At 45.2% G+C, this 15485-nt stretch overlaps 1 protein-coding gene across 1 annotated transcript in view; it reads left to right on the top strand.

The window, feature by feature from the left end:
- LOC123020253 (ephrin type-B receptor 5-like) overlaps positions 1 to 15485 on the top strand; it is a 115070-nt gene that overhangs the window by 6373 nt on the left and 93212 nt on the right. The window contains exons 2-3 of the mRNA XM_044423701.1: positions 10371 to 10435; positions 13117 to 13813. Coding sequence (XP_044279636.1) covers positions 10371 to 10435; positions 13117 to 13813 — 762 coding nt within the window. The remainder of the gene's footprint in view (positions 1 to 10370; positions 10436 to 13116; positions 13814 to 15485) is intronic.

Below are 15485 nucleotides of genomic sequence, written 5' to 3'. Positions count from 1 at the left end.
AAGCAGCCACTGGGCAAGGACTGGAACCCTGCAGCACTGTTTATGGCAGGGAAACCAGCCACCGAGATGTGCAGAGGCAGCTCACAACGGACAGCAGCACACTTGCATTTATGCAGCTGATGGAACCACATGTGGCGTTGGCTATTTATGTCTTTCCATAGTCATGCTTAAGAAGCAGCGTGGCCCTTTCCTATCTTATCTTAAGGAGGACTCTCAGTGGGAGATTACATTACCACATCTTGAACAGCAGCATCCTGAGAGAAGGGAAACTTTTAGCCTCCCTAGAGTCAAAGTGGGCAAGGAAGCTCCTGTGCTCTCCACCCAGTAGGAGTATTTGATTTGTACTCTGTAGCTGTTTGTAAATTCTGTCTCCATTCAAGATGCTTAGGAGACTGTTTGCATCACCATAGCAAGAAAATACATTTGATTGTGTTTGATTGTATATTTATTCCCTCTCCTGTAAGCCACCTTGAGAAGGTTTCATCCTTGAAGGCAACCTAAAAATAAGCCTGAATAAATAAATGACATTTGACTGAAAACAGACGTGTGATACATTTTCAAATAAATAGCAGGATTCTTCCTAAGCACAATGACTGTGCAGAATCCCATGTGTTTTTTAGGAACAGATCTCCCTTGGGCCTCGCTGCTTCCAGTGCTTTGGCCAGGGCCCTTTTGCCAGATCAGTAGGTCTTACCCAGCTTTTTCGCTGTGGCGTCTCTTGGAGGGCACAGGGATGTCATTTGCCTGTATGATTGTATTTCACTTGTTCTGTGGCACACAGAAGCTCCCAGTTTGATCTTGCTTTGGAACTGATACCACAACAGAAGTCCACGGACTGGGGGAAGACTGTGCCCTTCACATTGATACCTTACTCTTCCTTCAAGGACTGCAGGGCACTGCTTTCCAGGGGCTGTCCCTTTATCCTGGCAACTATCAGCTGAGAAAAGATAGGTGGAGTGAAAATGAACAACTTTGCATCATCCAATAAGTTTCATGGCAGAGTAGGGATTAGTCATGCAGTCTATTCCAGTCTGTGCTACTTTAGCATGGTTTCAGTCAGAAGTCCATCCAAGCCTATTCCCCCATTATTCTGCTCCTTTTAATAACATTTCTCATACACTGTAGTATAATTTTTTTTCAAATCCACTAAAAATCACATTCTAATAAATATTTAAATGTGCCTTTTAAAAGTCTGTTTTCTCTCAATTTTGGTGCTTTTCCTGAGCCAAGATCGATGCAGAAGTGCAAAGGCTGGTGGAAAACCACCTTCTGATCTGCACATTGGTAGAGAAGGTGTGGGTTAGATTAGTTCACACTGGAATACACAACGCAATAATTCACACTGGAATCCCTCAAGCATCCTGGTGCCTCAGAATGAATATACTTCAACTACACATTCCAGGGACGGTGTGGGAGGGGAAGCAGCTTCACAGCATTCCTTAACATATGCTTTTGGCCTTATTCTTTAAATGAATTACAACTTTTTCTTAAGGATATTCTTTGCTCACAGAAGAATAACATTCGATATTCATTGCTGAAATAAATCATTTTAAAAATTACAATTCCATTCCCCTTCTGGGGTGAAATAGTTGAAATTAAATTGGAAAAAAGGTAATACTTATTTTGTATTGCTTTTCTCTGAGAAGCCAACTCATGGTAGACAAAATATTGCAGTAAATTACTGCACACAGGGTTGACTTTACAGTATATTCTGTAGAACTTGTATTTGAAAGATCATTAAAAATCATGTTGGGAAAATCAAATATATCAGAGCGATGCTTGATCAGATCCTGAAGGCTGCAGGGAAGCAGCTGGTTACTGGAACTGGAAGAGCTTAGCAGTTTGGAAAATTAGTTTTGCAGACTCAAATCGAAGTTGTATGGCATGATTATGGGAATGAATGACTCTTTTTAGGGCAGTAGAAAAAGTAGTAACCATATATAAGCTTGAAGAGGAAATTATATGTAGATTATTTGGAAAAACTGGACATGGAAATTGTTTTGAAATACATTAAAACAGGAATGGACTTAGGCACAAGAACGGACACAGCAGTTAAGAACTCATTCTATTTTTCAAAGCCGAAGGATTCAACCCTGAAGTATTGTTCTGTTTTGTGCAAAGGTTGTAGCAGTATCAGCCAGTTGGTTCCAGATGCAGGTATTAGTTGTAGTTAAAATGCATGTGAACAGGGCTGAAAATTTATTTCAATCCTTAGATGTCAATTGCATAACATTTCAGGATGTGAATGCACAACGAAATGAAATATTTGGGTGCCTGGGGTTTTCTACTAGCCTTATATCCTAATGTCATGCTAACATGCAGAACTTTTAATTTCTGAGTTGTACATTTTAAAAATAAATAGTTCGTTCCACTTGGCAGCTTGCTTTGGGTTACGGTTGTTGCAGCTCTTCTCCCTACCCCTCCCTTTGCTAGTTCCTTTTTTTCCCCTTCCCCTCAATTCTTGGTCTAGAGAAGCATGAAGATAGGTTTCCATGTGCAGATCAGCCCCACTGCTCATGTGTACACGGGAAGAGAGAAGATACCCACATCTCGGCTGGCGTATGCCTTTGCTTAATCTGCACCTTGCTTTGGGTAAATGTTGTGGATGCAGTTGCATGCTTGATGGCAAACACAGACTGGGGAAGCTGGGGCCCCCACCTCTCCACTGGTATAGGCACAATTTGTAGGGAAGATCAGTGAGCATGACCAGTGGCACTCTCGCTGCTTCTTTCCCCCTGCTCTGTGGTGCTTGCTATGATGAATGTGTGTGGGAAGCCTGGGTGAGAAGGGAAGAAGTCATTGGGGAGTGGAAGGGATGCTTCTGGGGAAGGGTCACACTTTCTGCTCCTCACTGCTCCCTGGTAAATAGCACCCATGGTGCTTTGTAGCCCAGGCTCCCAGTCATGCCAGCAAACGTGCAAATGTGCATTTGCTGCTGAGCATCTTGTTCCAGCCTATAACAACAGGGAATTGTACTCATTCTTGACATTGCACCTCGCTGTGGGGTTTGTAAAGTACAGAGCTTTGGGAAGAGAAGAGACTGGGAGAACCATCTACCAAATATGACTGCCCCCTTGCTTGTTAGCATGGCATGCAAGGAAACCACAGGGAAGGTGATAGGGTTGTACAGAGTCCACTTTCCCTGGTGGACAGAATGAGATTTCATCACTCGCTGGCCTGAAATATCCGTATGAGAGATTTTCAGGAAAAAACACAGATGCCTTTTGACTTGTTTGTCTGATCATCCCTTGCCTCTTCCTCCTTTGCCCCCCTTCTCACACACACCGGGCAAGGTTCAACCTTTGTTAATGCAGCCCAGCACCATTTGGGAGCTGCTAAATTGAACATGGCCACTCAGCCAAAGTACTGCAGCTGGGTGCTTGACCCTCCTCGTCAAGGCAGGAAGCACAAACACGTTTTGGAGCCTTTGGTGGGGCAAAGATACAGGGCTGGTGAGCCATGTTTAGCTTGGCAAGTGACAAGCTGTGGGAAGCATGTGTGACAAACCAAACTGCTATTTACAAGGCTATGAATAAAACTAAATACGAACATAGCACGAGAACATCAGAAGAGCCAGGCTGGTCCATTTAGTCTCCTCACACAGTGGCCAGTCCAGCTGCCTGCAGGATCCCACAAGCAGAACATGAATGGCACAGTCCCCTCCTGTCCAAGTTCCTCAGCACCCTGTATGTATAAGGCATACTGCCTCTCCTACTGGTGGTAGGACAGAGCTGGCAGGGTGAGTAGCTACTGCAAGCTTCCTCCTCCACAACCCTGTCCAACCCTCTCTTAAGGGCTCTCCAGACCTGTGACTATCACTACATGGTGTGGAAGTGAATTCCATAGTTTAACTATGTGATGTTTGAAGAGGTGCTTCCTTTCACCTTCCCTATAATATGGAAGTGTGTGTGCAAATGCTCATAATAGCTTACTCAGATATTATTACTACTTGAATAAAAAGGGGTGCTAATAGCAATGATGCTTCAGCATGCACCACTTTGCAAAGAGGCTCCTGTTTCTCTTTCAGCTTAACAAGTTATCAAATGCATGGCCAGGTGTCCCCCCCAGCAGCCTTCCTTGGCTAAGCAAGACCATCCTTGGGGAAACTTTGAAGAGGCCTAAATTTAAGAAATTAGAAATGCACCAAAATCTGTGAACAAGATCCTTTCAGCTTTTCTGGATGCTCTGCAGAAAAGGTCCTCAGAGCAGAAATCCTGTAATACCAACTTTGGTGGGCATTTTGGGATTGAAATAGGAAGGCATACAAAATGGGATGGTCTCTCTGCACTGCAGCGTAATAAAGGGATGTGAGGAGAATGGGAGGACCCCCCCCCCCTTGTGAAGAAGGAGCGTGAGGATCAACATGCATTCTGTCAGGAGGAACACACATTTCCTGCTGTGACAGTGGCTACTGTGGACAGCTGCCAGCCCCCTGGGAGCCCAACTCAAAGGCCTCTCTCTCATTTCACCCTCATCAGTGTCAGGGCAGGCATTTCATTTTCGGTAAATGAACATGGTAGGTGCCTGACATGGATGTGAGCCAAGTGCCAACTCTGCTCCCTTTGCAAATTGCCACCACCCGCTTCGAATGTAAGCCCGGTCCATGCTGGGCATGGGGAAGTCAGCAACAGCCTTGGAGGACTGCAGTGGTAGCACTGAGCAGGCGGGAGCCCCCTGAACCCTGCCTGGTGGGAGCGCTGGACCAAGAGTCTGCTGGAGCCCGCATTGGCGCTGCTTACACGGTACCTTGGCTCCCCCAATTCCCCTGAGTGCAAACATATCTTCTTCATTCATTCAACTTTTCATCTTCTGAAGGCTGAACTTCCCTGGCTTTGGAATCGGTCACTCTGGGCCAGGGCATCTCATTCATTCCTCTGCAGATCTGGCGTACTTAAATCTAAATAGCTTCAGCTTGAACGTCTTGAGCAGCATTAACGATCTGCATAGGCACTTTGTCTCCATTTACACGGTCAAGTCAGGATTCTCCTAGCCCCTGTACTGAGATTTTAACTCCCTGGGGCCTGTGGGGAGGTGGCTGAGATGGGAAGAACTCTTGTGCCTGCTTGTGCACCTTTTGATCAGTGTGAAGAGGCCTCTCGGCATGCCTTCAGACAGCAAGCCAGGAACAAAGGTTCACAGGGGGACCACTGGAAAATATGTACAAGCTGGAGTTTACCCCTTGCTCTTCCATTTCACGTGTAACCCTGATGAAAACGAGGACTGCCGAGTACAATCCTTCCCTTAATTGCTTCATATAGCTGGTTGCTGCTTTCCCCCTTTGTATCCAATGTAGACTATAAGCTGCACAAGGTTATTCTATATTCAGTTACCTCCCCTGAAAGTATGCTACACACTTTCGGGAACAATCCTACCTACAACTCCAAGCATTCCCAGCCAAATGGTGGCACTTGAAGGACTTTTTTCTGTCTAAATGTGTATAGGATTGCACCCAAAATTATTGTGAGTACCCAAACATGTTTTGAAATGCTCCGATAATCCCATATTTGACCATTCTGTGTTGGCCATCTGAGTCGCAATGGCACTGTCCTGCTCCTCTGTACAGTAAAAAGGCATTGTTTGACTTTTCGGTTTGACATGGTGCTGAGCCTGATCCTAACTCCCAGATATAAACTGTGTTAGTACCACAGCAAAATGTACATTTGACTCATTCAGTCAAGTGGCAACATCAAGGTGACCTTGCCTGGCCTGAGTTGTTTGGAAGGGCTGAATGGGGGCCTTTTACCCAAATTCTAGCCACATTTGAGTGGCTGACAAAATAAAAATAAAAATATGCATGATCTGTTTTAAAGCAGATCGATAGGCAGTGCTCAATAGCAGCAATTATACAGGATGCTGAGGTTAATGTCGCTATTAGATGTGAGGAAGAGAAGAATCCATATCAGAATAATTTCCTCTAATTGCGAACATATGCCTGTCCAGTTTGGAAGCAAAGCAGGGCCACCCAAAAGTACAGTAGCATGTATGCTTTCCTGGGGGAATCCCTAGCAGTGCAGACTGTGTCTTAAAAGAATAGAAAATATAAAGTAATCAGGAAACCCAATACCTAGGACTTACATTGAGTTGCTGGTAACTGAGTTTGTATAAATAATACAGAATCACAGTAACTCACCCCATTGTCTGAAGGTGGAACTTCCAAGTTTCAGGTTTACATTGAATAGGAATTCCTGTTCTTTCCACTACCTTTTGTTTGTATTTTCTATGATTCTGTATGAGCCACTCTCACTTTTGCTGTGGAGGATGGGAGGACCATTGGAATTGGCCCATTCAGGCACCTAATGGCTTATAGTTGGGGCTGGCAGATTAGGAGCTACTGGTAGATTTCTGTGAGGCTCTTAATTGATTGTAACTAGTTTTGTTTTGTTTCAGAATTGAGATCTGAGCACTTCATGCAGAATATTTCTTTGCCGGTTTTTCTGCTATATAACCTTTAGGTGGCATTGTGATAAAGCAGATTAGTGTGAATTCACATGTGAAGAAAGCAATTTCTTTCACTTTTACAGTGAAATATTGCATTTTTCCTCTTGTAAAAAAAAAAAACTTGCAAAAATTGCTCTTTCAATATGGAAACAAAACTTTGTGTGAGGGGAGGGGGGGTAAAGCACACATAAACAACCTTGAGGAAGAAATGAACGGTGCACAATAAACACCTCTTATAGAAAAGTCCTGAACGATATGCACAAGATTGGCAAGGATTGAAGGCTACCAGTTACACAATACTGGCAATTCCCCTGTTCTAAATTAAACAGCTGTAATGAAAGTTTCTGCAGAGGGTGAGAATAATTTTTTGTGTGATACTGTGAGTTCTATTCACTTCTGGCACTCAAATCAAATTCCTGTGCTCAAGATACGTATCTATTGCACCTGGCATCCCTTGATAGATCTTACAAGTCTTAGTAGAAAACAAAGATCTTGCAAGCCTGAAATCTAGCTATGCCTAGTTTATAGTAACATTTGGTGGGTGGGAGGGGAGAGAATTTGGGTTTGGGGGAAATAGATGCTCTGAGGTTACCCACCCCCTCCATGTGCTATACTTCGTAAAGGTAAGTTTTAAAATGAAGGAAAGGAAAAAGAACATCTTCTCCCTTTCCCCCTTCTCTGGAACACACACACACAGAGCCAGTATATTCCTCACATTTAGCGTTGCAGCTAGCCCTCAGATTGAGCCCTTTTGCCATATATAACTGAGCAGGGTTAAACCTTGGGATAAGAGGGGGGAGAATCCTTCCCCCTTTTCTCCTGAGCCTCCGTCATTTTCAAGAAACATTACTATGAAGACAAGCCTCTTGCTTCAGCTTACATAAGAGTCCTGAGCAGAACCACTTGTGTTAAGAGGCGAGTTCATGCTGCAGTGTTTTACTGCAGGACTCCACCTGTGTTTTAGTAAGGCCATTTCCTCACATCCATTTTGGCTAGAGGGGCGGGACAGAACAGCAGTAAAGAAATAAATCTCAACACACTGGAGCTTCCCATCAGGGCAAGGATATGCAGATGAAGGTCTGACTGAGTGGTTTCCAGAAAGGGGCTGTGGCACAGAGTTAAAAACCTGCATTCTGGAAGGCAGCTGAGTGGAAGGGGAGCACAACGGATCATTCACTGCAGACCCCGGCTCTGCTCAACAGAGGAGACATGTTAGCCCTACACCATGCGGTCTCCTGTCTGCACTGGAAAACATCGCTGATGGGAAAAGCTCATCTATAATCAGGGAGTGAGTGGCATGGCCCCCACTGGTGGGGGACTCCATGGGGAGAACAGCGTGCTGCTTTTGGGGATCTGCAGTGGTTGTTCCACTAAGTCAGTTTCACCTGATCAGCCAAATATGATGATACTTCTCTTGACAACCTCCCGACAACCTCCCCCATCCTGCCCTTCCCTGCCCACCCCATTTTTGCTCTCCCTTGTAGACTAATCAGGATGTTTTTGACAACTTCCAGACATGGCTGGTAGGCTGAGTACACCTTGCTGGAAGATGCATAATGTAGCCCCAAATTCAGGGGAAGAGCCTCGGGGATAATGGGTAGAATTGGACATGTTGGAGGCAGAGTTTAGTGGAAGCTGGGGATTGCCTTTGATCAGAGATGTGGAGCCTGTGTGAAGCTAAGAGCAAGGCCTTGTCCCTTGGTGTTAGGCCTTTACCCCAGGCAATGCAGGCTTGAATTGCTACATAGAGGCTTCCCCTTCCTCCCACCCCATCTAAATAGTGGAACATTTTACTGGGCCTCTGTCCTCAACATGGATGTAGCATTTGCAGGAGTCGCATATGCTTATCCTTTTCTCTGCCATCTTGTGCCTTGGCTGCTTAAATATTCCCTGTTACAGGAGGGAAACCCTGTCAGCTTCAGGCCATGAGTATTTGCTTGCCTGTGAAATATTCATGCTTTTAAAAAAGGAAAGGAAAGAAAGAAATTACCTGGCTCACTGGAGACAAACCATCTGGGGTGCGCTGTGCTTGCCAGCAGGGCAGGACAAAGGCCACTAACTCAAATTTTTCTTTTCCCCCACTTTTCCTCTCTAAAAATCCGCCTCCAGATTTAAAAATAAAATGGTCACACTTGAGCAAGCTTACTTTGTGGACTGGATGGTACCCTGAAGGATTAACTTCCATCTGTGCCTCGAAATCCCACAGCGAGCCCTTCAGGACACATGATGCTTTTTAAGCGGAGTAAAGATGCCTTGGCTCAGAGATGAGCTGCTTCCCTCTGGGCTGTCCAAGGTTCTGCCATGCCTCAGAGCCCTCTTTGCAGCTGGGCCTGCAGAAGAGCTGCTCCTGCCCCCCAACCAGCTTGCTCTCATCCTACGGGGCTGGAAATGAAGGCAAAACGTGACAGGGGGAACCTGTACCTGCTGCTGCCTCAACTGGCTCTCTCTGGAGGTCACTTCACACATGAGCTGGTTTGGGTGCTGATCAAAAAATGAAAATTGGCACGTCACGAATGTGTCTCTTCATTGTCATCATTTGCAGTACCTTTTTGTGTGTTCTCGGCTCATGCATAATCCTTACAAGAGGCCCGGAAGTTCAGCATTATAACCTCCATATTTCAGGGAAAGAACCTGGTTGACTTATTCAAGGTTTCCTGGTGAGTTGATGACTGAGTCAAGATTTGGATAGGGTTTCCCAACTCACAGCTCTTTCCTATTGCGCCAAGCCGGCTTTGACTACCCTGTGCTGCTGTGCAGCTTTTGACATACCACACCAGTTCTACAATCTAGATGGGCAGACTTCGTTTCTTCTCTGATCATGCATTAGATTGGATGAAAAGGTAGTTGTCAATGCATTGGCCTGTCTTCAGAGGGTCACACTACATATTTTAAACTTTCTTATGCAAAAATAAGTGCAGGGAACTGGGCCAAATTAGAAACCCTATCATGGAAGGTAAGGAGCTTTAATAGTTTGCTCCTCACTATAGTCTTAATCTTGATCAGGCCTGCCATTCCTTCAATTTACATTGCTAAAAAGTTTTGCTTGCTTCAGTGGTCTGGAAACTAACTTTTAGCAAAATAAATGTGGGCCCCCATTCTGGGTCAGGATCACAGCAGGGGGCAAAAGGGGGTTTGAAATTGGTTTGTGATGCCTACTTGCTTTGTATGAATGGGAAATTTGTGCAAACCTCCCCAAATTAGCACAATTGTTATCAATTTTATCTGTAGACTAAAGTAGGGCTGATTCAGTATTCTGAGGAAATTTGTGTGAATTGATTTGGAAAGGAGAGATATACAAATATTTGATAATTTGTATATTTTTGGAAGATGGGTGCTTGTGCTTGGGATGGTAAACTGTGTGTGTATGATTTGTGAGAAAAAACAAAAATATCTTTCTTTGCTGGAGAAATATTAAAGGCCAACTACCTCCATGCCAGGGGCTTGCTTAGGTTTGGTTCTGTTCAGCTTACTTTTGAGTAAAGGACAAATAAATTGTAGCTACCTACATTTAACATGTAGTTTGACACTTAAGAATCTGTTAGCTTGAGGAAAATGTGCTTTCTTTGGGAGCAAATTTGTACTAATTGCTTTTTTGAAACAAGTTCTTGTATAGAAGCCGGAATTAAACTGATGATAGCACGTTACACATGACATTCCTAAGCTATGAAGTATCTCTAGGCATCAAAAGAATTCACGTAAATGAGAATCATGCCAGAAGATTTGCAATAAATCACTCGACATACCAGCAAACATATTCACAATTCACACAATCTGAATTTCATATTTGATAGCTAGTAGGGGTTGTGGCTAAGTAGTCATATTAGCCCCCAACAAATGACAAGGGATGGGGAAGAAAAGTATAGATAGGAGTAACTATTATATAGGGAACCATCGCAAGGTTATAACTTTGGTTATTCTATTTTTTTAAACAGAAATTCTTTTGGATACAACAGGAGAGACGTCTGAGATTGGCTGGACTGCCCATCCTCCTGACGGGGTGAGTACTTGTGAAAAGATCTGCACACTCAGAGCATGGCTCCATGTTGCACTGTGAAGAGCTGCCTCTGGGAGCTAAGAATTTGGAGGTTGTCCTGAGGAAGCTGGAAGGGATTACTGAGCTGTTGGGTGACATTCTCTGTTAACCCGTCCTTTATTCCTGAGGGTCTTGGGAGGGGTATCTTCTTCGGCTGTGCTCCCCTGGCACCAGCCCCACTTTACCTTCCCATAAGAGAAGGCAGGACCCACTTCATTAGAGACCCAGGGAAAGAGGTTGTTGTTGGTCTGATCCTTTGGCTTTTGTTGCCACTTGGATTTCCAATGTGGCACACATGGGTACCAATGTGCCCATGGGCACATCAGACACATGGACTCCTGGCATATGCCAAGCTCTCTGACCCTCCTGTTTTTTATTTCTTACTTTTTAAATGCTACTGTAAAAACCAAAACAAACCCCCAGGCTGGTATGTTGCAAGTGAAGGGTTGCTGTCCAGCAGCATCTGCATTTGGAGTCAAAAGAGTGGTTTTGTTTGAGAATTCTTCCTTGTGTTTAGTTTCTCAAGCAGGCTACTTTTCTTTTAATCTCAACAGCTTGGTTTCTGAGAAACAAGTTTTCTCTGACCAGCCATGCCCACCCAGGGCAGCCATTTTATGAACAGGCAAGCCCTTTCCATGGACACCATTTTGTGAGAGTATCCATGACACTCTCTCAAAATGTCAACTGTGCCCACTGACGCAAGAAGGTCAGAGACCCCTGGGCTATGTCGTACGATCATGTTTGTTTAAGGTCTGATCTTCCTACCTGACTTCAAAGTGGCCTTATGACCATGGGTTCCAGTGGGGCTTATAGGATTCTTCTTTCAGTCCCTTCCTTCCTATGGCAGACACAAAGGGGATTAGATCCCCACTTTCTCAGCCTGGCTGGCTGGGCTCCTCCACTCTGCAGCTTTGGTGGCTACAGTCTAAATGAGGAGAATGTTTGTCCTCCTCTGCCCATATGCTGCAGCGTTCTGAGCCTGACAGTTTCTCTTTTCAGCTGAGATGGTCACACAGCAGAATTGCTGCATAATGCCTTCCGGCGCAACTCACAACACACTGCTTACCTTGCTGTCTAATTGATCCGGAGCCCGAAGCAGGAGGAGCAGAGACAACTGGCTACTAAAGGAAACTACAAATAAGCACAGGTTAAAAATGGAGCAGAAGAGAATGGTGGCAGTGGCTCTACAATCTAGGGAAAGCTCTCATATTCTTACCGGCAGGAGCCTGCTTTCCGTATGGCAGCATTGCACTAGAGGAGTTATAACCGCAGCTAGCCTCTTAGCAAGAAGATTTTGGAGGTTCAGCACTTTCCCCCACAGCAGTTCTAGAGCCATTTTGCCTAGGCTGATTTTAAATGCTTAAAACACTGACCAGAACCAGATGTTGAAATATGGAGTAGATTAAAAAACAACAACAACCACCTCTGGTTAAATTTAACTGAACGCTCAGTTAAACTGGATTGAATTCATTGTCTAATACACTCTTGGAGCACAGGTTGCTAAGTGTTGAGCAGATGAGTTCTTTCTAACCTGATGCACCTGCAAAGTGGGTTTTGGCTCTTATCAAATAATGTTTATTTGTTTTTAAAGTGTTATAAGGCTCTTTTCTTGAGGTGTTCCTTCTGCAACTAATAAAGCTTTGACTCTGGAACTCACACAGCCTGAAAACCCACTCACTTTCTGAAGTGCTCTTTTATTAGCTACCCAGGGCCTCCGTGCTTTCCACTTCCCCAGAGTCTGAAAACTCTTCAGTCATTTGAGTTACTCAACTAATCAAATTTGTATCCATTTTAGCCTTATAACAAGGTAGATCAGACTAGGGAAGAGTGGCTTTTTCTGGCCACAAAAGAGCCTTCTCTCTGGTCTTAGTCCAATGTACCTCATTTGCTCTCAGTTTAGACAGGAGGTGCAAATGGTGTACTGGCAGCTCCCCCTCCCTATGCCTTCTGTGATGGCAGCACTTCCTGCCTTATATCTGGTTAAGATCAGAGATATGCAAGGGAATCACTTCCCTTATCTCTGATGAGAGAGCAGAGATAAGGTGCAGACCCATTGGGAGTGATCCTGCCTGGAGCCTCCTCCCTTTCCCAGCAAACCTGGAGCTTTACCGTAGATTAAGAGAGCATACATAAAATCTAGAGTGATTTGAATTTTTGTGAGGTTTGATATTCGTGTCAAATGTAGCATGTTCAACATCAGAAAAGCTATTCTTGAAGATCTAAGTGAGCCCAGCAGTGTTTCATTGCTTTTCATCCAAATCCTGGAATCACTTTTTAATGAAGGGCAGCACAGAAGCAGTTTAACAGTAAAATAATTGGAGGTAAAAAAGCAGTGCAGAGACCCCCAAAGGCTATTTTTGACGGTCCCGAGAACCTGAGCAGTCCTTGAGCTAGTTCAGGGCAGGAAAGTTCCCTGATGCTGGGTGTGAGGGAGCTGTGCAGTCTTTGACCCTGAGAAGCCCCTATCCATGTCCAGGGTAATGTTTAGACCAAATGCCTTTTTATACTCTCTGTTAGACCTGCTCCAACAGCCTGTGCCCTCCTTGACTGTCCCTAGAGCTAGGAGCAACTGTTTAGCAGTTGTGTGAAAGCTGGAAAAATAGTTGCCTCTTGGTTATTTCTTCCCCAACCCCTGCTCCCTACAGTGGGATGAGGTGAGCGTCTTGGATGATAGAAAGCACCTGATCCGAACCTTTGAGGTCTGCAATGTTGCTGATCCGGGGCAGAATAACTGGCTGCGGACTCACTTCATAGAGAGGCGTGGCGCTCGCCGTGTTCATGTCCGCCTCCGCTTTTCTGTCCGCGACTGTGCCAGCATGAGGACTGTGGCCTCTTCCTGCAAGGAAACCTTCACTCTTTACTATCATGAATCGGACGCCGCTGTGGCCACTCCCGAGTATCCCGAGTGGCACGAGGGACCATGGACCAAGGTGGATACAATTGCCGCTGATGAGAGCTTCTCCCAGGTGGACAGCACTGGGAAGGTGGTGAAGATGAATGTGAAAGTGCGCAGCTTTGGGCCGCTCACCAAGAGAGGCTTCTACTTGGCCTTCCAGGACTCGGGAGCCTGCATGTCCCTGGTGGCTGTTCAGGTTTTCTTCTACAAGTGCCCCACAGTGGTGAAGGGCTTTGCCTCTTTCCCGGAGACATTTGCAGGAGGCGAGAGGACTTCCCTGGTGGAGGCACCTGGGACCTGCGTGGCTGATGCAGAGGAAGCCAGCAGTACTGGCCCCTCGGGGGTGAGGCTGCACTGCAACGGGGAAGGCGAGTGGATGGTAGCCATTGGGAGGTGTGCCTGCCGTGCCGGCTACGAGCCTGCGGATGAAGAGCGGCTCTGTACAGGTGAGGAAAGGATGCCTGCCATTTTTCAGGCCCTGCCTCCTGGAGGAATTCCTAGATGAGACCAGTATTTTCCAGTGGTGGGCAGGGGCTGGCGTGTGTCAGGGCTCTTGAGTGCGCAAATACCCATCCACAGAGGGGACTGTGGTGTCTGTTCACGATCCACCTCTTGCACCCTGACTCCTTCCAGTAAGACTCTTCTGGGCAGCAGGTAAACTAGGCATGTCTCCAGGCTGAGTCCATTGGAACCATTTGAGCCACTCCCAGTGCAGAACTGAGGCTGCTGTTCTCTGTGAATATCTGACCAGTTTGCAGTAAAGCCGCAGAAAATCACCCTTTTGCAATAACATTTTAGAAGCTTTTTTCCCAATATTCATCTTATGTGACACTGCAAAAGAATGAGAGGGAAAACAACAGGACAAGCCTCCATTTTATAAAAAGCTTTCTTGCCTGGTTAGCTCAAGGTGATTCTTCTAAGCATTCATGATCAGGCAAGCAGCAATTTTACAAGCTTGCTATATGTTCTGATTCACTGATCTTTAGCCAGTGCTGAAAATCCCTCAGTGGTGTGGCGTTCTGGTGTTTTATTCCAATGGTGCTGTGCCCATTGTTTGGTGATAGAGAAAGGAAAGCTAATTGAAAAGAAGGAATACCTTAGGCCAAAAAGGCAAAAAAAAATGTGCAAGGTGATCAAAATAAAAGCGAATTCTTTATTACCAGTTTTGATTAAAGTGAACTAATTTGCTTTATGTTGTTGGTAATTACTGCCTTACAATTGTGTTGCTTTTCCAGCCCAGTTGTGCATTTATGGGCACTGAGTTGTGGCCATGGAGCAGTGTTCCAGTAGGACCATTGCTGGAACACATTTTAGAACCTCACATCTAAAACACTCTGGAAGCCTATATGTACAGTTACCAGACTTTTTCGGAACCCAGTGATTCCTACTTAATAGGACTAGTGTGTTTTGCAGGTATCCAGGTGTCTACAGACAAGTGTAGTTATTCTGGGCCTTTTTACAAGTGTAGATATTCTGGGCCTTTGAATGACTAACATTTGGAGTAACCCAGAAACCTCCAGTTTCATGGAAGTAAAAAATAGCAACAGTGTCTTCTGTAAAACAGAGGAAATACATTTCTTATCATCTCTGGTGCAAATGAGAGGAGGAGGAGGAGGAGGAGGAGGAGGAGAAGAACCTACCTCTTCTGAATGCTTCATGCATGCCAAAGGGCATAGGAGGGGAGAGGCTGGTGGCAGCCACAAATAATGCTGGACTAATTCGCCAGTCCTACACTTTTGGACCTCTCACTATCAGAAACTTTTCTGATTTGAATCCAATGGATTAAAGAGGTCTTCTGGTCCTCATTACCCCATTTTATCACACTCTTTCCCCTTTTTCTCATTAATAGCATCTGAAGTGACTGGAAGCGACTACTGCTGTGCCCACCAAATTAACAGCCAAGGCGTCTTTGCTCAGCTGTTTCCTCAGTGTGGCTCCAATAGAAAGCAGCAGCTGTTAAACAATGTATTTGCAGTATCTGGGTCCAGAGTGCAGGAGAAGCCAATTACAAGGACCTGGCTTCATTGTGGTGGGAACAACCACCTGCTTTTCCAGCATGACAGCTTTAATCTTCAGCCACTCCACAGACCTTAAAAGACAGCTCAGGCTCTCTTCTTC

The sequence above is a fragment of the Varanus komodoensis genome, unplaced genomic scaffold (genome assembly GCF_004798865.1).
Source record: "Varanus komodoensis strain SLA01 unplaced genomic scaffold, ASM479886v1 scaffold147, whole genome shotgun sequence".
Classification (NCBI taxonomy): Eukaryota; Metazoa; Chordata; class Lepidosauria; order Squamata; family Varanidae; genus Varanus; species Varanus komodoensis.
Note: the sequence above shows the minus strand (reverse complement) of the source record. Positions and strands in the feature narration are given on the sequence as shown.